Source organism: Lithobates pipiens, unplaced genomic scaffold (genome assembly GCF_037356315.1).
Source record: "Lithobates pipiens isolate NorthernLeopardFrog02 unplaced genomic scaffold, aLitPip1_a1.2 Scaffold_3, whole genome shotgun sequence".
Taxonomy (NCBI): domain Eukaryota; kingdom Metazoa; phylum Chordata; class Amphibia; order Anura; family Ranidae; genus Lithobates; species Lithobates pipiens.
The window spans coordinates 108,474,286-108,497,498 of NW_027507790.1; the positions used below are offsets into that span (position 1 = coordinate 108,474,286).

General features: G+C 48.1%; 1 protein-coding gene across 1 annotated transcript in view; it reads left to right on the forward strand.

Moving 5' to 3' along the window:
- Positions 1-390: 390 nt before the first annotated feature.
- Positions 391-23,213, forward strand: part of ALDH7A1 (aldehyde dehydrogenase 7 family member A1) — a 76,664-nt gene continuing 53,841 nt past the window's right edge. Inside the window, exons 1-2 of the mRNA XM_077462167.1 lie at positions 391-623; positions 9,613-9,666. Coding sequence (XP_077318293.1) covers positions 432-623; positions 9,613-9,666 — 246 coding nt within the window. The 5' untranslated portion in view covers positions 391-431. The remainder of the gene's footprint in view (positions 624-9,612; positions 9,667-23,213) is intronic.

Genomic DNA, 23,213 nt, shown 5'->3' on the forward strand with positions numbered 1-23,213 from the left:
GGTCAGCTAGGTCAGCTATGTTAAGTTCTCACCTATGGGCACAAGTATTTCAGGGGGCTTTCATTCTTCAATTATTTTAAAGAGGAGAGGAACAAAACGAAATAAAGTATTTAGAAAGGGTGAAGGTGCACTTTATTCCCACATGCAGGCTTTGCCAGGGCTCTGCTGACTGAAGATTTGTTTGGCTGGAGGACTGAACAATGATACTTCTAATGGTTCTATGGCATCAAGAAGAAGGTAGGCAGGATGTGTCCAGGAGGTGGCAGTACTCCGGAGCTGTGACTCATACCAGCAACCCTTGCTGACATGACAGAGGCTGAACATGTGTGGGCCGAGCCTTGGTCTGACCAATCATACGCTCGGAAAGCTGGAGGTGGGTCTGCTATCCTAATTCTTATTAGCAGTCCCAGCTGCCAAGCGGACATCCCACCATGCTGCACTTCACCTTTCCTCTTTCCAGGCAGATTTTGCTGAAAAGGAGACTCTTGTCCCCGTGCTATAGGCGGCTGGCGGCGATGTCTTCTCTACTCATAAACCAGCCGCAGTATTCCTGGCTGAAGGAGCTGGGACTGAGCGAAGACAACGACGGGGTGTACAATGGGACATGGGGAGGAAGAGGAGAGGTAGGTGCACGCTGTGCCCCCCCCGCCCACTCCCCCCGGACAATGTACAAAGCATATTGGGTGCAGGGCTACAACTCACCCTGAGAGCCTATTGTATGGTGGATGTGAAGGCAGAGAACATTGTGAGGAGCAGGCATGGGATTCTGGGATCGTACATCCAGCACTGTACATATAGCTGGTCTCTGCACACATACATGTCCCTCTTGCATCAGAGGACTACATCTCATTGTGCCAGGATTATATCAGGTGCCCCCATCAGAGCGCACCCTGCGCATTGGGTGCCCCCATCAGAGTGTTCCCCTTTGCGCATTGGGTGCTGTCACCAGAGCGTCCCCCCCCGTGCGTCGGGTGCTGCCACCAGAAGAGCGTCCCCCCGCCCCCCGTGGGTCGGGTGCTGCCACCAGAGCGTCCCCCCCCGTGGGTCGGGTGATGCCACCAGAGCGCCCCCCCGTGGGTCGGGTGCTGCCACCAGAGCGTCCCCCCCGTGCATCGGGTGTTGCCACTAGAGCGTCCACCCCTCACCCCCGTGCGAATCGGGTGCATGCCACCAGAGCGTGTCCCCCCCCCCGTGCGCGTCAGATGCTGCCACCAGAGCGTGTGTCCCCCCGTGCGCGTCAGATGCTGCCACCAGAGCGTGTGTCCCCCCGTGCGCGTCAGATGCTGCCACCAGAGCGTGTGTCCCCCCGTGCGCGTCAGATGCTGCCACCAGAGCGTGTTCCCCCCCCCCCCCCCCGTGCGCGTCAGATGCTGCCACCAGAGCGTGTCTCCCCCCCCCCCCCCGTGCGCGTCAGATGCTGCCACCAGAGCTTGTCTCCCCCCCCCCCGTGCGCGTCAGATGCTGCCACCAGAGCTTGTCCCCCCCCCCCCCCGTGCGCGTCAGATGCTGCCACCAGAGCGTGTCCCCCCCCCCCCCCCGTGCGTGTCAGATGCTGCCACCAGAGCGTGTCCCCCCCCCCCCCGTGCGCGTCAGATGCTGCCACCAGAGCGTGTTCCCCCCCCCGTGCGCGTCAGATGCTGCCACCAGAGCGTGTCCCCCCCCCCCCCCCCCGTGCGCGTCAGATGCTGCCACCAGAGCGTGTTCCCCCCTGTGCGCGTCAGATGCTGCCACCAGAGCGTGTCTCCCCCCCCCCCCCCCGTGCGCGTCAGATGCTGCCACCAGAGCGTGTCCCCCCCCCCCCCCGTGCGCGTCAGATGCTGCCACCAGAGCGTGTCTCTGCCCCCCCGTGCGCGTCAGATGCTGCCACCAGAGCGTGTCTCTGCCCCCCCGTGCGCGTCAGATGCTGCCACCAGAGCGTGTCTCCGCCCCCCCCGTGCGCGTCAGATGCTGCCACCAGAGCGTGTCTCCGCCCCCCCCGTGCGCGTCAGATGCTGCCACCAGAGCGTGTCTCCGCCCCCCCCGTGCGCGTCAGATGCTGCCACCAGAGCGTGTCTCCGCCCCCCCCGTGCGCGTCAGATGCTGCCACCAGAGCTTGTTCCCCCCCCCCCCCCCGTGCGCGTCAGATGCTGCCACCAGAGCGTGTCCCCCCCCCCCGTATGCGTCAGATGCTGCCACCAGAGCGTGTCCCCCCCCGTGCTCGTCAGATGCTGCCACCAGAGCGTGTCCCCCCCCCCGTGCGCGTCAGATGCTGCCACCAGAGCGTGTCTCCCCCCCCCCCCCCGTGCGCGTCAGAAGCTGCCACCAGAGCTTGTCACCCCCCCCCCCCGTGCGCGTCAGATGCTGCCACCAGAGCGTGTCCCCCCCCCCCCCCCCGTGCGCGTCAGATGCTGCCACCAGAGCGTGTCCCCCCCCCCCGTGCGCGTCAGATGCTGCCACCAGAGCGTGTCCCCCCCCCCCCCGTGCGCGTCAGATGCTGCCACCAGAGCGTGTCCCCCCCCCCCCGTGCGCGTCAGATGCTGCCACCAGAGCGTATTCCCCCCGTGCGCGTCAGATGCTGCCACCAGAGCGTCTCCCCCCGTGCGCGTCAGATGCTGCCACCAGAGCGTGTTCCCCCCCGTGCGCGTCAGATGCTGCCACCAGAGCTTGTTCCCCCCCCCCGTGCGCGTCAGATGCTGCCACCAGAGCTTGTTCCCCCCCCCCCCCCCCCGTGCGCATCAGATGCTGCCACCAGAGCGTGTCCCCCCCCGTGCTCGTCAGATGCTGCCACCAGAGCGTGTCCCCCCCCCGTGCGCGTCAGATGCTGCCACCAGAGCGTGTCTCCCCCCCCCCCCCGTGCGCGTCAGAAGCTGCCACCAGAGCTTGTCACCCCCCCCCCCCGTGCGCGTCAGATGCTGCCACCAGAGCGTGTCCCCCCCCCCCCCCCCGTGCGCGTCAGATGCTGCCACCAGAGCGTGTCCCCCCCCCCCCGTGCGCGTCAGATGCTGCCACCAGAGCGTGTCCCCCCCCCCCCCCGTGCGCGTCAGATGCTGCCACCAGAGCGTGTCCCCCCCCCCCCCGTGCGCGTCAGATGCTGCCACCAGAGCGTATTCCCCCCGTGCGCGTCAGATGCTGCCACCAGAGCGTCTCCCCCCGTGCGCGTCAGATGCTGCCACCAGAGCGTGTTCCCCCCCGTGCGCGTCAGATGCTGCCACCAGAGCTTGTTCCCCCCCCCCGTGCGCGTCAGATGCTGCCACCAGAGCTTGTTCCCCCCCCCCCCCCCCCCCGTGCGCATCAGATGCTGCCACCAGAGCGTGTTCCCCCCCGTGCGCGTCAGATGCTGCCACCAGAGCGTGTTCCCCCCCGTGCGCGTCAGATGCTGCCACCAGAGCGTGTTCCCCCCGTGCGCGTCAGATGCTGCCACCAGAGCGTGTTCCCCCCCGTGCGCGTCAGATGCTGCCACCAGAGCGTGTTCCCCCCCGTGCGCGTCAGATGCTGCCACCAGAGCGTGTTCCCCCCCGTGCGCGTCAGATGCTGCCACCAGAGCGTGTTCCCCCCCGTGCGCGTCAGATGCTGCCACCAGAGCGTGTTCCCCCCCGTGCGCGTCAGATGCTGCCACCAGAGCGTGTTCCCCCCTGTGGGCGTCAGATGCTGCCACCAGAGCCTGTCCCCCCCCCGTGCGCGTCAGATGCTGCCACCAGAGCGTGTCCCCCCCGTGCGCATCAGATGCTGTCACCAGAGCGTTCCCCCCCCGTGCTCGTCAGATGCTGCCACCAGAGCGTGTCCCCCCCGTGCGCGTCAGATGCTGCCACCAGAGCGTGTCCCCCCCGGTGCACATCAGATGCTGCCACCAGAGCGTGTCCCCCCCGTGCGCGTCAGATGCTGCCACCAGAGCGTGTTCCCCCCCGTGCGCGTCAGATGCTGCCACCAGAGCGTGTTCCCCCCCGTGGGCGTCAGATGCTGCCACCAGAGCGTGTCCCCCCCCCCGTGCGCGTCAGATGCTGCCACCAGAGCGTGTCCCCCCTGTGCGCATCAGATGCTGTCACCAGAGCGTTCCCCCCCGTGCTCGTCAGATGCTGCCACCAGAGCATGTCCCCCCCGTGCGCGTCAGATGCTGCCACCAGAGCGTGTCCCCCCCGGTGCGCATCAGATGCTGCCACCAGAGCGTGTCCCCCCCCGTGCGCGTCAGATGCTGCCACCAGAGCGTGTCCGCTGATAAGACTGCAGTAATGGCCAAGTTCAGACTGTATGTGAGGTCACATGGTGTGTAGGAGGAAGCGCTGAGTGATTAGCAGAGTTCAGAGTTGTGCCATAGGAAGTCCTGATAACAGATAGATAAGACATAGAGAGTTTTCCTTAAATCAAGGGAGATCTGGGCATGCTCAGTGCCTTCATTCTACAGAACAACAAGGATTACAACAATACTAAGCAAGTAAGGAGATCTCTACAAGCAGTGTTCATTAGGGTTTTTTATGCTGATTTACATGGGACAAAGTTGTGGGGGAGGGTTTACAACCACTTTAACAAGTAGGCTTTGCTTTAATCTTTAGGGTACAGTCTGTATTGATCCACCATGGAAGCTAGTCATACCTTATCACACTGCTAATGGAGCCCTGGATGCAGCAGCTAGGCTTTTTTGCAGTGCTCCCAAATTCATTTTCATTCCTTAAGAAATCCATGTTTAGTCAGTTGGATAATACAGATGCAGAAGGGTTATTATGCAGCAATGACTCATTGTATCTAGCTGAGTCACTTGCACAACTTAGGCTAATGAGACCGGGCATTTTGTGTTCCCCCCCCCCCCCCTTTTTGTTATATATGGCTCATGAATTTTTGACTGTTCGCGCTTCTTTTTGTTTTTCTTTGATACATTGAACTAGAATATTTTGTAGGGCTTCAAATTGTTACACTGATCTGTTCTGTCTTGTAGGTTTAGTCTTTTCCAAAGGGCACTTGCTGTAGAGCTGCACGATTCTGGCCAAAATGAGTATATATATATAAACATTTCTTAGAATTAAAAAGAGCACGATTCTCGCGACGTAAAATCTTTCACATTATACATAAAAAAGGGCTAACTTTACTGCTTCGTCCTCCCCTTCCTTCTTTTTTTTTTTTTTTTTTTTTTTTTTATGTCATAATGAGTATACGATTTCCTATCATTTGAGCCCAGTCTTGCCACAAAGAGTTAATCCATCTCTAAACAATTATCTTTTATTGTTCAGAGAGATAATTCTTGACAGATAGAGAAAAACGTTGTCACATCCTCCCCCTTGCTGTGAGTGACAGGTGATTTACACATCTCATGCACTAGCCTAACACGTGCATTATTTTTTTAATTCCCTCCCCCACTCCTTTCTTCTGCTGCTCTGCCAGAATTGGATGTTCCCCACCTCATCATGATTTGTCATGATGAAGTTGTGTGGTTACTTTCCTATCTTTTCACTGGATGTTAGAGATCATAGCAGAAGTTCAGTGTAAGAAATACACAAGAGAATATGCATATTGACAAGGGGAGTGTAGAGGTGGGCGGGTTCTAAGTTAAAAAAAAAAAAAAAGAAATTATTTTAATTTGAAACCATCAAATATCAGAAAAAGGTTTTAGTGTTTAAGTGGTTAAACTTTTTTCACTTGCACACAAGTTTATTCCATTGACACATTGTTACAATGTTTGTACTTGAGTTCAACTGATAAATGTTTTGATTCTTGGCAGGCTGCCCAGTTTTCTTTTCTTCTCTTCCTTTCTTTTGACTACTGTGGCTTCAGAAGAGAATTCTTTGCATAGAAAGAATTGTCAAACACTTTAGTCAAGATCGCAATAACAATTCTTGACGATTAATTGTGCAGCTCTAGTGGACTGGTTACAGAAGCACATTGAAATTTTTCATAAATTCTGGCCAACCAGACTAATGAATATTTTGAATTCACATGAACGCAATTTTTGCATGTTTGCTACTACATGCTCCACCATGCCTAGAAGTACTGGGTGTTTTGTTTGCTCAGGTGGCTGAACGAAACAATGAAGAGTGAGGAATACTAAGCAGGATACCAAATTTGCAAATGCAAGTTATGGTCTCTCTGCCTTTTCTATCCCTAACCCCATATGCCCAGCAAGTGTAAATATTGCTTGTGTACATTTAGCTTGTCTGTGTGCACTTTAAATGTAGACACAGAAAAATGAAGGCATCTACTCAACATACCCATTTAGGCTGGGTACACGCATATGCAAATTGGATGTGTTTTTACACTGCATCCAATTCGCATTACATGTGACTGGCTTTCATTGGAGCCGGTTCACACTGCAGTGTGAATTTGAAAATGGGCCCACTGACAAATGATCTGTCTATAATTTTAATGGTAGGTTTATGGTAACAGTGAGAGACAGAATAACATATCGAGAACAAAACACAAGTTATGAATTGATTTGCATTTTAATGAGTGAAATAATTATTTGACCCCTTTGCAAATCATGACTTGGTACTCATTGAAACTTGTCTAAACTCATCAATTACATTTCTTCACAGCGGTATGCTGTCCTATTCAGTTATTTGTGCATTGTGGTTAATCACATTATCTAATTTTTCCTTTTTATTGTGTTTAATAATTTATCATCACATGATATTTTAGTTTTAGGATTTTATGGTGAAGGATGTTATGTTATTTATAATAGGCGCCTTTTGCTTATTTTGCACATGATTCACTGATTAACCATTAGAAGGTTACACGTGTTATATTGGGAAGTTCATATTAGCGAATTATACATTCTAAATATAAACATGGCCGGCCATCCCTTTGAAGATGCGGTGAAGTTGTCCTGGCCCCTTAGCTGAAAAACCTCAAAAGCATGTTTTCACCTCCATATTTGACGGTGGGGATGGTGTTCTTGGGGTCATAGGCAGCATTCCTCCCCTCCCCTCCCCCTCCACAGCACTTGCATTTCTGGCGTGGTTCCATTTGAAATCTTACCCGCAAATCGTGGGAAAAAAAGTCCCTGACCCTTTTCAAAAATGCACCGGTGGCAAAACGCATAGATGTAAACGTGTACCATAGGAAACCATGTTAAATGGACTGTAGTGCGTTTCTGCAAAACGCACTAAATGCATAGGTGTGAATCCTAGGTAAGTTCTCCTAATCTCAGCTCGTTACCTGTATAGAAGACACCTGGGAGCCAGAAATCTTGCTGATTGATCAGGGATCAAATACTTCTTTCACTCATTAAAATGCAAATCAAACTTTTTGAAATGTGTTTTTTTCTGGATATTTTCTCACTGTTGAAATAAACCTACCATTAAAATGATAGACTGATCATTTTTTTGAAAGTGGGCAAACATACAAAACCAGCAGGGAATCAAATACTTTTTCCCTCACTGTGAGTCGTTTTTATTTTTTGTCCACTTGACTAATACAACCTTTGGAACTTGCAACCTGTCAAAAGCAGCTGTCCTATGTATTACTTTAGCTACAGTGTGTACAGTAGGGAGGCATCCCAGATCCCTTTTAAACTGATCAATATTCTTTTCACAATTGGCAGGCTGAGTTAAGCAGGACTACTACCGCCCCCCCCACACATGTCGCATAACGTGATTTAAATCAAAGGCTCCTTATGAGAGCCGTCTTAACTTGTCAGACTTTAAAGCGGGAGTCCACCGGGACTCCTCGTTTTTTATTTTTTTAAAGCCAGCAGCTACAAATACTGCAGTTGCTGACTTTTAAAATAATGACACTTACCTGTCCAGCGCGCCCGCGATGTCGGCACCCGAAGCCGATCTCCAGATCGTCTGTAAGGTGCTGCCGCCGCCATCTTGGGTATAGGAATCAGGAAATGGAGCCTTTTGGCTTCATTTCCCGGTTCCCTACTGCGCATGCGCGAATCGCGCTGCGCAATAAGGACGGTCCCCGCTGCCTTGCGGAAAGGGGCGTAATCTACGCCCCTTTTCGCAGAGAGCTATCCCGGAAGTGGGTGCAGAATACCTGTACTGTACAGGCATCTGCACCCCCCCTCCCCCCTGAAAGGTGACAATTGTGGCGCCGGAGGGGGGGAGGGTTCCGATGAGCGGAGGTCCACTTTAGGGTGGACCTCTGCTTTAAGGTTCCTGCACTAGTTTGATCTGACTTGGGCATGATTTCAGCCCATTGATATCAATGGGTTGAAAGTCACATCTTCACTGATCTGACTTGCGGAATGGGACCTGTGACGCCGCCTGACACCCACAGTGGGGCTTCCAGATTCTAATAAGCCCGATGTCTGCAGTTCCCCACAACCACTGCCCAGAGTTGTCGGGAAGAGGCCCGTCCCCATCAACTTTATTTATTTTTTTTCTTTAGTGTGGGGTTCTCCCCTCAAGATTCATACCAGACTCAAAGGGCCTGGTATTGCCGGATCCCATTCATTGAAGTTGCATTGAAATCTGACATGTAGTTGTAGAGCTAAGTCGGATTGGAAGTCGCCTGACTTCCATGTCGGAGCAGTTTGAACCCGGTGTCTTGTAAAATAGTGTCCTCCATCAGATGGTGTCCCCTGCGTACTGCGCATGCGCAGTACACAGGAACACAGATTCCGAAAATTGCCGAGGATGAACGGCGCCTGCGCCGTGAGTCCAGGTTCTATCCCCACTATCCAAGTGGACATAGAGTTAGAATAAAAAAGAGCCGAGCGGAGCGAGGCCGAGCCCAAAGCGTGGCGAGCGAAGCTCGCCCGCGAGGGGCCCTCTAAAATTCTTAACCCTATGTCCGCTTGGATAGTGGGGCTACCTACCTCCTCCACTCACGGCGCAGGCGCCGTTAAGCTTCAGAGTTTTTCCGAAGCTTCGTCTGCTCCGTACTGCGCATGCGCAGTACGGAGCGGACAGCATTTGATAGGCGGACACTATTAGGCAGAACACCGGCCTGAAAGAAGAAATCCTTTCCTCCTGTGTTTTTAGAACAATCTACAGAAGAAATTACAGCAGATGCACAGCTACAAAGATGTATGTGTATTATTCTTGCACGGGTTTGCAGGATTTTGTTTGCTGAGGACTGTCACACAACCGTGGGGTAGAGACCCATCCATATAGAAAATAAAGAATGCAGTGATCTTCATTGTAATTGTGAAACACATGAACTGTCATTTGGCAATGTGCAGTAATGATTTTGATGGCTAAAATGGCTGTAGAATCTTTGGTATGGTTTTAGTTTACGTGGAACTCCCAGGCAAATCTTCGCATGCAGTTAAAATACATAAATGACTGCACTGTATTGCCTACTAACAGATATTGTGATTCCAATGCCACAATGCATAGCCTGTTGAACCCCTTCACTGTTTTCTGGTTCAGCCTAACATCTCCCTTGGTCAACATTCAACTTTCTTCTTGTGCTGATCTATTGTCCAGCGAGCAGCCTGGAGGCAGAGAGCTGACATGGAAAGCTGCATTCCTGAAAAAGGGAGTAAGCCTGGCACATGCCAGGCTATGCGGTGTGGCAGAGGTGTCTGAATCCTAGAATTGACAATTTACAATTTTTTTTTTTTTTTTTTTTTTTTTATGGGTAGCTTGATTGCTTGGTGTAGACCTTTTTTTATTTATTTATTTTTTAATGCTGGTTTTCCCATGAAATTTGCTTAATATCTGTTTTTCTGCTAATACTGTCCGATTTATCTTTCAGGTGGTAACATCATACTGCCCTGCAAACAATTTCCCCATTGCTCGAGTTAAGCAGGTAAGAATTAATGTAGTGTGTGGGGGTGTTTTTTTTTTTTTTTTTTCCTTTTCCCCTCAATCTATTTGCTTGGCTGGGGTGTGTATGTTTGTATTTTTTTTTCATTTCCCCCCCTCCCCATTTTTTAACAATGTAATGTGAACTTGACATGTGTAGAGTTTTTCCCACTACACTAGGTATACTATATAGGACATGAGATATACTCTCTAAGTCTCAGCAGCCAAAATATATTGGCTGAAAATTGTGTTTTCAGTATTTTGCCAAAAGTGGCACTGAAAATGCACGCAGTTTTGCCACAATGTTACTGTGCTTGTGGTGTGTGTGGGGGGGGGGGTTTCCCATAGGTGACTCAAAAAACATAACACAAGTGCGTTTATTGATGCGTTTTCAGTGCCATTCAACAGAGATGTTTTTTATTTAAATTTTTTTCTGACCAAATGCACGAGCAATGGGCCAGTGTGAGGTCATAGAATTTATTAATGCGTTTTTCCTGTACTAAAGGTTTTGATTATTGGCTGCCTATATATATATATATATATATATATATATATATATATATATATATATATATATTATAAAAATTTAATTTTTTTTTTTTTTTTGGCACCTCCTAGCTTTAGGTCTACAGGTTGCCATTAGAAGAACATCAAATGCCTGCTGGGCTGCATTCACACCTGAGCGTTTAGTTTTCAGGCAGAAAGTTGCTCCAGAACTTGTTTGAGCTTCTAGTTTCAGGTGTTTTCGAGTGGCGATCTCTGTAGAGAATAATTAGATATTTATTTTTTATTCCCCCCCCCCATCCAGCATTTTGTAGCTTCAAGCAGTCTCATGTAACATGTCCACAGTTTCTTGCAATAGGTCTGATTCCACCAACCACTCCTGGTCTCCTAAGGCCCGTACACACGATACGAAAATCGGATGGGGAAAATGTCTATGGATTTTCGGATCGCTAGTACAGTGTTTTCGACAGCCGATTTTTCACTTTTTCGTCAGACAAAAGCTGGATGTGCAGGCTATAAAATTTTTGTCTGATGTGAACTCAATGTCTGATTTTCGGATGGTCAGCACAGAAATCGCCACACAAGTCGAAAGTACAAACATGCATGCTCAGAATCAGCAAGAGTCCGGTCTTGTAAACTACCGTTCATAATCTAGAATTGACATTCGTGACGCGGCAATTGATAATGTCGAAATGCAGTGCACATTCTCATCTTTTTTTTTTTTTTTTTCCATTCAAAATTTTTATTAGAAATATATAATGGTTACAATAACAGAGCACGTAACGTGCGTGCAAAAACAGTACAGTCCAAAGCATGGCACATATTGAAACATATCGCTCACATTATGCATCCGATTACATCTCGTTATGTATGGTTGAGTTTCTGGAGCAGAACCTACTCACACAATGGGAAGGTCTAACCTTCTACTATCATGAATAAAGCAGCCTTTCCCTTTCCATCCAATCAGCAGACATAAGTAACTTTAACATGTCTCACTGGAATAGTCTTAAGTAAAAAATCCTTTGTCATGTCTAATAAGTAAGATAGAGTTCTGTCCCAAAGTAAGTCAGTCGTCTCACGTGAGGTCGTTTGTGGGCAAATTGTTAGACCGTCCAAATTATTATAGTCTACTGGAAGTGAAAAATGGGTAGTTGAGTAAGTAGGAAGGGTTATCTACGTAAGTAGAAAGAGGGAGGGAGGGAGGGGGGAGGTAAAGGGAGGGGGGGGTAAAGAGAAAGAAGAGAAGTAGAGGAGGGAAGGATATAGAGGATATGATTGCCTCTCCGGCCTCTGCCGTTCATAGCACTTGGGCCCAGCCTGTCTGAGTCTCTGTATTGCGGAGGGAACAGAGTAGATCCCAGTCTGTCCTAGACTATGAGGAGGAGGGATATTGTCTATGTGTTCACCCAAACATAGCGTGCGGGTGTCAGTATATTAGTCCTTTAATATGGCACTATTCTCGCTACTTAATTCGTGGCTCGCAGGCTCAACTTGTATCTCTCTGAGTTTCTAAAGTCATTCCATTGTCCCCAAGTTCTGGCAAACTTATGTGGGGTGTCTTTCGCATTGTGGATTAGTTCTTCCATTTCTGCTATCGTCTCGATACGTTTAAACCACTCTGAAACAGAAGGGGTATCCGGGGATCCCCAGTGAACTGGTACGCATAATTTAGCTGCGTTGAGCATATGCATAGATAGCGATTTTTTTTTTTTTTTTTGTAAACTAGAGCAGGTATATCAGAGTGGTGAAGTAGAAATCTTCTTCTCATCTTTAATGGGATAATAATGAAGCTGCTTTGCTGGTGATACTGATGTAGTTACGTATTGTAGTCTTTTTGAAAAAAAAAAAAAAAAATAGCCATAAATGAGAGCCTGTAAACGAAACGTGGCAAAACATGAGGTTACTACTATAGCCACGTTTAGAAGAATTTGGTGCTTGAAATGCCTCTAAACTCAGCTTCTGAAACTTTTTTGGAACAAAAAAAAAAAATAGCCTCTAAACTCAACTGCCTATAAATGACTGTAAATGACCCTGTGTACATGTACTGATAAGGTAACCTAGAGGAGAGTTCAGGAGCAGTTGAAAAAATAAATGCCCAACTGCTCCTAACAAAAGTGCGAATCAATGCTCTCCAAACTTCTTACATGAAATTAGCAGAAGGGGCCCAAAGGGTGGCGCTTGGGGAAACTTCCTCTTTATACTCTCATAGTACAGCACTACATTTGTGTTTGTCGAACAATGATTTGTGGTTGGTTAGTATGCTAAACAAAATCCTGCACTCGTGATTTTGACAAAACATACACTCGGTCATACAAAAATTGAACCGTGTGTACGAGGCTTTAGTACTACTTTGAGGCACAAGTCTGATGGAAGTCTCCTTGAAGTAGTACAGGAACCTTTTCTAAAGTCGGAGCGACTTCAGTAGTGTTATGACAGCTCTCATTGACTAACATGGGATTTCACATGTAATGCGACTTGGGATCTCACAAGTTAGATCCAAATTGCGGCAGCGTGAACTCAGCATTCTGTAGAGTTAAATGCACAGAATACCATATGCAACCCCTTGGTGACATAAGGGCCACCGTTTGGGTACCCTGTACCTCGTAGTTGACAGCCGGTGTTCTTGCTTTTATAGTGAACCTTTCCCAAGTGTGTACAGCCATGGCCAAAAGTTTTGATAATGACAAATAATCATTTTCACAAAGTCTGCTGCTTCAGTGGCATTAGATCTTTTTGTCAGATGTTACTATGGTATACTGAAGTACAATTACAAGCATTTCATAAATGTCAAAGGCTTCTATTGACAATTACATTAAAGTGGTTGTAAAGCTACTATATGAACATACAAGCCTCGCTGTTGAATAAAGGCATGTGTTTTATAACAAACAACTACAACGGGAGGGGCCGAGAACTCCCGCTGACGTCAGCCGTGAGGAGAGCAGCGAGCAGTCGCGTGAGCGATGGGTGGCATTTTAAAAAGGTAGCGTAATATTTTTTTATAAATATATTTATAATATTTTTTTATAAAACACTTGCAGTGGGGCACATGTCCTTATTTAACAGGGGATTGTATGTTCATATCTTTTTATGTATTTATTTTTTCAGTAGCAGGAGAGGTGGGTCAGGCACTGGTATGAGTAGGCAGGCAGGGAAAGGACAGGAGAGCTGCGGATGATGGAAGAATATAACCTGACCACAGTGTCAAGGCTTAGTAGTCATTATAAACCATGGTCGGTTTTCAGAGGGGAGGGTAGGATCAGCCAGGTATTTTTGATACAAGGGGCCAAACTGCACAGCACAAGCATTGTGCTGTATAACATGCTTTAAGGAAACAGGATTTTTTTAGGGTCTCAAACACTACCTAAAAAAAAAAAAAGTTCATGCAGAGAATCAACATTTGCAGTGTTGACCCTTCTTTTTCAAGACGTCTGCAATTTGCCCTGGCATGCTGTCAATCAACTTCTGGGCCACATCCTGACTGGTGGCAGCCCATTCCTGCGCAAGCTCTGCACTGGTGGTGCCCCGATCCCACAGCTGAATCAACTGTAGGAGACTGTCCTGAAGCTTGCTGGACTTTCTTGGCACCCTAAAGCTTTCTTCACAATTGCAGAATAAGGGGGGGAGTGCAGCGGTAGGTTTAGAGTTGGCCTAACCCACATCCCAAAAACAACTGAAAGGACAACTACTAAGTAGTATAATGCGTTTGAATATTTATTACAGACAAGTGGTATAGAGTGTGTAGGAAGATCAACTTGCATAAATATACAAAACATTAAGACGTGTATTAAAAGAGAAAAGGATGCAATAAACAGAAACATAAAGAGCAGGTATAGGAATGTATTCCAATGCGTGTTGAGTATTTCAACTCTTCTTCCGGGAAAATGGATCAGCATGTATACATATATGTAGCGGCCATAACCCTTGGCAGGGTGGCCTTGACTTTTGGGCTTACCGGTTACCTCCGCTTGGTTGGCTCTTCCACGTCTAGTGGTTCCCAGGGTTAGTACCCAACAATTTTGGACGCCGACACCATAAAAAGTCCTTTTTAGAAAGGTTTTTATTTGCAGGGGCAACATCCAACAAACCATCTCGTATGGGAACAGAGGGCAAGGGTGAAGAAACTTGGGCACCTTGAACTGCTAGTTTATCAGAAAGTCTCTAATACCACCCAGAGAGTAGCCAATCGCAGCTGGGTGCTTCAAAGCTGAACAAATCTCTAGCCAGAGATTATGGCAGTTAGCACTTTGATCCAGAACTGGTGAAATCCCTGACCTTAAGTAATTTTGTAACAGAAGTGAACAGAGTTTCCTCAGTACCTGGAACATTCTCTGTCTCCTTGGCAGTACTGGAAAACATGGATTCGCTGATGTCCTTGACAACCCAGGCACTTCTTGGGATGCCAGCTTGTTGGCCCTCCTTCGAAGCGACCGGGGGAGGACTCTTACACGAGCTGCGGTGCCCCTCCAAGCCGAGAGTACACCCGGACGCCTTGAATCCTCCCTCAGTTACTGCACCTCGGACCATCCGGTTCCGAGACTCGGGAACAGACAGATCCTTACCCCAGACCAAGCAGGTCTATTGGGGTTAGCCAACCGAAGCAAGTTGCGAAGCGTCGCACGCTCCCGTGACCGGGACTACCCTCGCAGGGCTACCCCATTCCAGAATCGGGAACAGGCAGCTATGGCCTCACGAACGAACCCCGAACACGTGACTTCAACATCTTATGTACCCTTCCCCAGACTCCTCAGCAGGGCCAGTCGCACCCACTGATTGGCTCCGGGGAAAGCTGATACCTAAAGCCATCCAACCAGGCCTGGTTCTGAGCCTGTCATGTGCACCTAACTGTATACATGACCAGGCAGAACTCTAACACAGCCCAGCCAAACTGATGTCAAAGTTAAACCTACACAATTAACCCTCAGAACCCCACTACTGTTCTGAGGCAAAAGCTAAATTTGTATATGGACACCTTGTCCAAAGTGTCATCGCTACATGTATATAAGAAAAAAGCAATATGAGAAGAACATATAGCAATTATAGACAGAGGTGTTGTAACATCAAGAGAGTAGTAATAGAAAGTTTTTTTTTTTTTTCCCCAATCGTCTTTCAGGACAGCCACCTTTGAGAGACACTGGCTCCTCCCCTCTTAGGAAACACCGCCTTCATTTTCATGATTTAAGCCTCCTCCTCCCTTCGTTCCTCAGTTATGGTGTTTCCTCCGGTGGGGAGACATCGCTAAGGAACCTTAGCTGAATTCGGTTGGTGAGACTGAAGCTATCCGAGCGGAGCCCCGGCCCCACTCGGTTACCCGACCGTCTATCGGTCGGCCCTTGACAGTCGGATCAGCGGGGAGCTGAAGCGTTCGTACTGTCTATACACCCTAAACTTCGCTTGGGGAAAGCAGGAAGTTTTACAGGGTCGTCCGTCCGTTCACCCGCGGGTGTTTTAACGGAACAGGCAGTCCGGTCGGCTGGGGAAGCTGAACTTTTGACTGACCTTTTTCTATATACGCACTCCAATCTTCGCTTGGGGAAAGCAGGAAGTTTTTGGGGAGGTTCATCCCTGCGTTTCGCCCAGTGGGGCGCTGCAACGAGGACGTCCAAGGCCCCCCTGTGTATCCAGTCGGCTGGGAGCCAGAGGCCGGACCGGTTGGCGGGCGACGTCAATTCCGGTGGGGGCGGACCTCTTTGTTGGATCCGCGTCTTCCGGTTCCGGACGCGGCACGTGGAGGGGAACCTAGCGTTCGGCTGGTGCAGCCTCTCTTTCTACAGTTGCACAGGTAGCTGTTGGAGGCACGTTCGTACCACTCTTCCTCAACAGGAGAATGTCCAAAGCAGTGGCTTCGGGAGCTCCAGGAGTAACGGCACCAGCCACTCAAAGGTAAAAGCCCTGGCGAGGGGTTCCCTTACCTTACAACCAGTAGCTCCACTGGTGTTTTTTCCCCCTAGGTGGTCGGGGGGAAGGGCAGTGCGTCTGGGATCCAGATGGAGATTGATCCTAGGGGAGGGCACTCCCGGTGGTCCTCTTAAGTAGTGCTGGTGTTTCTTTTTTTTTTAGGATTTTATGCTGCTCTTTTATCTCTAGGTCTCTGAAGGACATGAGCAAGTCTCCCCTTGGTTCTAGGAGGGAGCGTCCTTCATATAGAGCCTCTTTGGGGAATCCCTGGTTCAAAGGCACTTGGTAAAGAGTGTATTGAAGCACCGGATAGCTCAGTCAGACCTTTAACCTAAGGTTCCAGTGGCCTCAGAGGGTTCAGATCCCTGTTTGAGCGCCATCAGGGAACAGGCAGCAGAACACGGTGCATATCTGGCGGCTTCTGGGAAGGTTCCAGTGGCCTCAGCTCCAGAGCACTCTTTCACCAGCACAGCAGAGTGTTCCACCTAACCCGATGGATGTTCCTCCTGCAGGTTAAGGGAGAGTCTAGAGGGTTCCAGAGAGGAAGTTGAGGAAGAAGTTGACAGTGCCGTCTCAGACTCCCAAGGGAATCTGATAAAGGTGAGGGCTTGGGTGGGGAACCCAAAAGAACCCCTCGATATAAACTTCCCCCTGGATGAAGTGGATAAGCTCTTGAGAGCTATTCATACCACTTTAGGAAGAAGGCATTGTCACCCCACGATCAGATGTACTAGGACCTGGGGGAAGCGGGTGTTCCCGGTTCATGCTGTCTTGATCGATGCCATCAGGAATGGCGGGGTCCCGAAGGAAAACCTTTCTTTTCTGGTGCATTAAAGCAAAGGTTTTTTCTTGGGCGGAAGAGGAAGCTCTTGTCTGGAATAGAATCTCCCAGGTTAGAGACTACCTTTCTTCAGACGTCCAGGCATACTGACCTGTCCTCAGGGACATGGGAATGCTTTCAGACCCTATGTTTGAAATGATGGACTCACTTCTGAAGGATGCATGGGCTTTTTCTCTTAAGAAAATATCTAAGCCTGCCATAGCGGCCACAGTGGTGGCTCATAATATGAAGTGTCGGCTTAGCCAGATTAATGCATGAAGCAATGACGGCAGAGGAGACTTTCTATCCTCCTTTCCCATGCTGCTTAAGGTGTTGGCATACGCTGCTTCGATTCAATCCAGGCGAATGTATGCAAGATCTTCGGCTCTGACCAACTCAGCCTGGAGGGCCTCAAGGCTGAAGACATGGCAGGGGGTCAAGGCATGGCAGGGGGACAAGGCGTCCAAAGCAAAGCTCTGGAATCCTTTTTACAGGAGGCTGCTGTTACTGCTACTGTTTACTGCAGTTTGGGCCAGGTCTTGAAGCAGGGCTAGATCGCACGGCTGATAAGAAAAAGGCCTTTCCTCTTAAGAAGAAATATGGGGAGCAGTAAAAAAGAGGCCTTCCTCCCCCAGTGGGAGATGATCACCTCCAATCAGTTTGTGTTGGGGATCATCGTAAGAGGTTACCGTTTGGAGTTTTCAGAACTCTCCTCTTTTGAGACTCCTTGTCACTGAGCTGCCAAAATGTGCCCTTCTTTCCTCTTCAGGAGTTAGAGGAACAGGAAGTGGTAATACAGGTCCCAGCAGGATATATAGAAAGGGCTCCTATTCTCACATTTTTGTGGTTCACAAGCCTTTGGGGAAAAAAGTTCAGGCTCATCCTGAACCTGAAATGTCTGTGTGTCTAAGTCACCTACAGATGGCTTTCGTTGGTTTTGGTCACTGGGTGAGGGCACCTCTTCCACCAAAACTGTTTCAGGGCATGGATAGTATGGATGCATACCTGCATATTCCCATTGCAGAGAACCACCAGCGTTTCCTTAGGCTGGCAGTGATAACTTCTGTAGGGGTGCTACACATTCAGTTCAAAGCACTTCCCTTTTGGGCTATCCCTTTCCTCCTCCTATCTTCACCAAAGTGATGGTAGATGTTCTGGCATTCCTGCGTCTCAGGGGAGTCTCGGTGATCGTGTGTCCTGAAGATCTTCTCCGGTTTGTACCTTCTCTGACGCAGTCGATTTGGGAGCAACAGGTAACAAAAGACCTGTTAGTGAGCCTGGGTTGGCCTCTGAACCTAGAGAAACCCAACTTAAATTCCTTACCAGGGGGTCACCTTCCTGGGGTAGGTGCTGGGCTCAACAGAACAAAAGGTCTTCCCTCCTTGGAGAAGATCCAGAAGATAGACAGAGCACTGTTGTTTCTCCAGGGCAACCGTCAAAAACTCAGTTAGGCAGGTTGAGTTTACTGACAGCCACGCTCCTAGCAGTTCAGTGGACGGGGTCATGTTACCGTCCTCTGTAAACTATTCATCTTGAAGCTTTGGGACCACAGTCAGGGGTCTTGGGACTCTTTGGTTCCAACTCAGGTAAAGAGGTCCCTTTGGGAAAGGGAGCACGTTTGTTACAAGACCTAGAATGGAGTTTCCCAGTATCCAGGGTGGTTACGATACCGATACGAACGGCTTAGGTTGGGGTACACACCTAGACTCCTGTTTGGTACAGGAAGGAATCTAAGAGATCCTCAAATTGGAGGGAGTTGAGAACAGTAGATCTGGTTCTCAGGACCTCTCAGAGTTCTCTGGAGACTTCATGTAAGAGTCGTGGAAACAATCCCTTGGCAGTGGCTTGCGTCGACAGGACGGGGACTCCTGGAGCGGATCCTTATGGGTCCTAGCGAAGGCCATCCTCAGATGGGCCGAATATTAAAATCCTGTCTTTTCAGTGATCTGTCTTGAAGGAGAGCAAATCCTGATATTAGATTTCCTCAGAGCAACCAGGTTCTCAAGCAGGAGGTTCTTCGAATGGATCACCCAGAGTTGGGGGATTCCTTGGATAGACCTCTCTTTTTCTCAAGGGAAAACGCAAAGGAAGCCATCTCCTGTTCCATGAACAGGGGAGATGGGAGGTCGGGAGCAGACACACTAAAGCACAGAGTTAGGGTTTCTCTAAGTGCTATGCTTTCTCCCCTCCCGTTCTGATTCCTGCAGGGTCAGGGAAGTTTTCAGGTGGAGATTACTACCTATTTTCTAATCACACCTCTTGGGCCCAGGAGGCCGTGGTTCTCCATTCTGAAGGGCCTGTCAGTAGAACCCCCCCCCGGGTTTTCCCGGTCTAGGAGTGTCCCTTCTCCCAGGGTCCAGTCTGCGGTCCCCAGGTGGATTCTTGCAGCTTGGCTACTGAGAAGGAATTGCTGAAGGGCAAAGAGGTCTCAGACTGTTTAATAGCCACTCTTCTGAATTGCAGGTAAATAGAAACTCAGACCATTTTCTTGAAGGTATGGAGACGGTTCAACAGCTGATGCTCAGAGAACTCCTTCAATGTGCACAGCCTCGTAGCCGTTCTAGAGTTCCTGCAGTCAGGGGCAGATAAAGGTTTAGCCCCATAAACATTGAAGAGTCAGGTTTTCGCTTTTAGCGTATTCCTGGAAGGGCATCTAACATCAGACCTTGGTATAGTAAGGTTCCTAGAGCCTTAAGTAGGCAAAGACCAAGCCTTTGGTCGCCCCCTTCCCAGTCGGGGTCACTCATTAGTTTTACAGGTTCCCACAAAGGAACCTTTTTCAGCAATTGGAATCTGGCTGGTTATGGTTGATCACTCTCAAAACTGTGTTTTTTGTGGCGATCACTGCGGCAAGGAAAGTGAGTAAACTCGAAACCCTTTCTGTTAAGGCACTCCCTTTCCAGACCATTCAGTTTTTAAGATCATTCTGGCCTTTTTACCTAATGGTAGTCTCTAATCCTCAGAGAGTCCGAGAGATTATGCTGCCTATTTTTCGTTCAAAACCAGTGAGCGAACAGGAACACATCTTCTTGGACGTGTCCTTCATTATTTTGGTTACACAAAGCCAGTTCAGGAAGTCTGATTTACCTTTGGTGTTACTTCCAGGGGCTAGGAAGGGTTCCAAAGCCTTTAGACGTACGCTAACCAGATGATTAAGGTCAGCCATTGGGCAGACTTGCGCGGTTGGGGTATTAAAGCCTCCAGTTAGAATTAAAGCACACTCAGCCAGGACAGCGGCAACTCCGCAGACAATGTGGGCTGGTGTGTCTCCTGAACAGATCTGTAGAGCCGCAACGTGGTTCAAGTTTTCTACGTTCGTGAAGCGCTATAGATTGGATCTTCTCTCAGCCAAAGACCAAGCCCTTTGGTCACAAGGTGCTGCAAGCAGTAGGTCCCACCCTAAGACAGGGTACTCGCTTATCCTCTCAAAGGTGGCTGTCCTGAAAGACGATTGGGGAAAAATGGAATTACGTACCGGTAATGTCCTTTTCCAGGAGTCTTTCAGGACAGCACCGGTTCCCACCCAAGTTTTTTGCAGATCATCGGGAACTCATTACATGAGGCCGTCAGGTAAGACTTAAAGGTTTGTTTATTTGACGTGTTCTTGTGTCTCCCCAGTTGGCCGGAGGTACTCTGGAAGAACTGAGGAACGAAGGGAGGAGGAGGCTTAAATCATGAAAATGAAGGCGGTGTTTCCTAAGAGGGGAGGAGCCAGTGTCTCTCAAAGGTGGCTGTCCTGAAAGACTCCTGGAAAAGGACATTACCGGTACGTAATTCCATTTTTTTTTTTTGTACATCCTGACCCTGTAATATAGCTCAGTTGATCACAATGCATTTGAACTTTAAAAACCATAAATAGCCCTGGTGTGGTGAGCAGCAGGGTAAGAAAGGTCTTCACAATTGCAATGTAAATTTTTATTTTTTATTTTTAGTTTTTTTTTTTTTCATGGCAAAGAGGGACATTGCAATTCATCTGAACACTCTTCATAAAATTCTGGAGTATATGCAAATTGCCATCCTAAAATCTGAGGCAGCAGACTTTGAAAATTATTATATTTGTCATTCTCAAAACTTTTGGCCATAGCTATACACGTAGGGGATACCATTATAATCTGATCGACCGTTTAAAAACACACTCCTTCTTTTCTCAAACTACAGCCTTAGCTGCATTCACAGCTGGGCGTTTTTGAATCGCCATTATTCTTCCCATGATTTCAAAACACTAATTTGACAAATGCTAAAATGACAAATCGCACAACACGACTTTCAGATTTCATTCATTTTAATGGCACCTAAAATCTACCGCAGTCGTGGAAAACGGTATCATGCAAAGCTTATCTCCTAAAAAGAAGTGTGTGTGTTTGTGTGTAATATAAATATATATATATATATATATTATAATATTATTATTATTATTATAATTTTTTTATGCCCCAGAACAACACAACATTTTTTAGATGCCATCAAAATGAATGGCATCTAAAGTTCATGTTGTGCAATTTTTTTTTTCATTTTAGTAGGGCGTTTTTGACATCACAGCAATTCTGCCCATGATTCAAAATGCCAAGGTGTGAATGCAGCCGTAAACCGTATAAACAATGAGGTTGATTTAGTAAAGGAAAATATACTGTGCACTTCAAGTGCATTCGGTCTAGATCTGAGGGGAATCTCTGAAATGATGGGAAGCTCTGCAGAATATATCATCTAGTCATGTGCAAGCAAAAATGTTGTTTGTGTTTTTTTTTTTTTTTCCTCTCAGATCTATAGTGGGTGCACTTGTAGTGCAGACTATTTTCCTTTAGTAAATCAACCCCAATGTTATGTGCATATTTCTTTTTTTTTTTTTTTCCTTGGTTCAGAAAACAACCCAAGCCTGTCTACACATACATTCAAATTGGAGATCAGACAAACGGGACTATGAGCTATATAAGTAGTGTAATAAACCTGAACTGAAGCTCTTCGTATATCAAAGTCAAGCCATCTCTGATAATCACTGATGATAACTTATTCCAATCCTGTATGTCTACTCTTGACAATCCATCTAGTGAAAGGAAATGATGGATTGTGTTGTTTCTGTATATTGGAGAAAGACAGACAGTCCTTCTATACATAGAAGCTGCCAGGAAATGTTCAGACTCGAGCAATACGTTTTTAAAGGATATCGATGAAATATTAATCGATATGTCGATCAACTCCAAAAGGTGGAATAAAATGCACGAATCCCCAACTTTCTCAATTGGGCTTTAGAATCTATGGCTAGGGCAGCCCTGCAAAGAGCTGTCAGAACATGCCTCTATAACTGCATAAATCTATGTAGTATAGGTCTATCACCTCCTGAAGAAGTCAGTACGAGGAAACATACGTCAAGATGAGGTTACAGGAAGGAAGGCTGTTCTGCTGGAGACACCCGGATGTGGTGAGAGGCCCGAGTGATTTGATCTACATGCAGGGCTGCACTTGTTATAGTGAAGCTAGTGTTGTATAATAAAAAAAACACTACATAAATCGGGTGCAGGGCAAGTAGAAGTTCAGGCTAAAACTAAAATCTCCAAATCTACTTGAATCCATAATCTAAAGTGGGGTACACGCAATAAGAAAACCTGGCGAACAATCGTCGTTTTTTTACATTTTTTTTAAATTTTTTTCTCTACTCGTCGTTTCACATTAAACGCAAATCATTCGTCCTGTTCCCGTGCAAGAAACATTTGGAAGTTTGTCCCTTTTTGAGAATTTTTGTACGATTCATCAGAATCGGCTGTTGAAATTTGTGTACAAACTACATAAAAATTGGACGAAAAATGTTCGCCCAATTTTCTTAGGTTAGTCTTAAGGCTCGTACACACTATATAGCCCTGTAAAGCAAAAATCACTGTAATACCTTTTCTAAAGCTGGTCCGGTCCCACACTGAGCTGTCACCGGTGGCCAGAGGCATAGCTTGAAGCTTGTGGGCCCTGATGCAAAAGTTGACCTGGGCCCCCCAATACCACCCAGACTAACCGATCAAGCCCTGTAATAAAGAAATTGATATACATACCTTTTCTGAAGCCACTCTGTTCTAATGTCATCCATAAAGTTACTATGGGGCTTCCGTTGTGTCGGTGTGTGCAGGACAGGCAGACAAAGAAGCCACGGCCATGGGCGTAGCATAAGGGGTTGCAGGAGTCACAATCGCTGCCCTGCCCCTAGTTCCAGGGTGCCCCTGCAGCCTTCCTGTCATATCATATCCTCCACAAAGTCCAACTTAGATCTACCCTAGGGCCCCACAACCACGCTCAAGTACTGGGCTTCCACTTTGCCTACCACAGTCCACACCCCTCTGTTCTCATTGGCT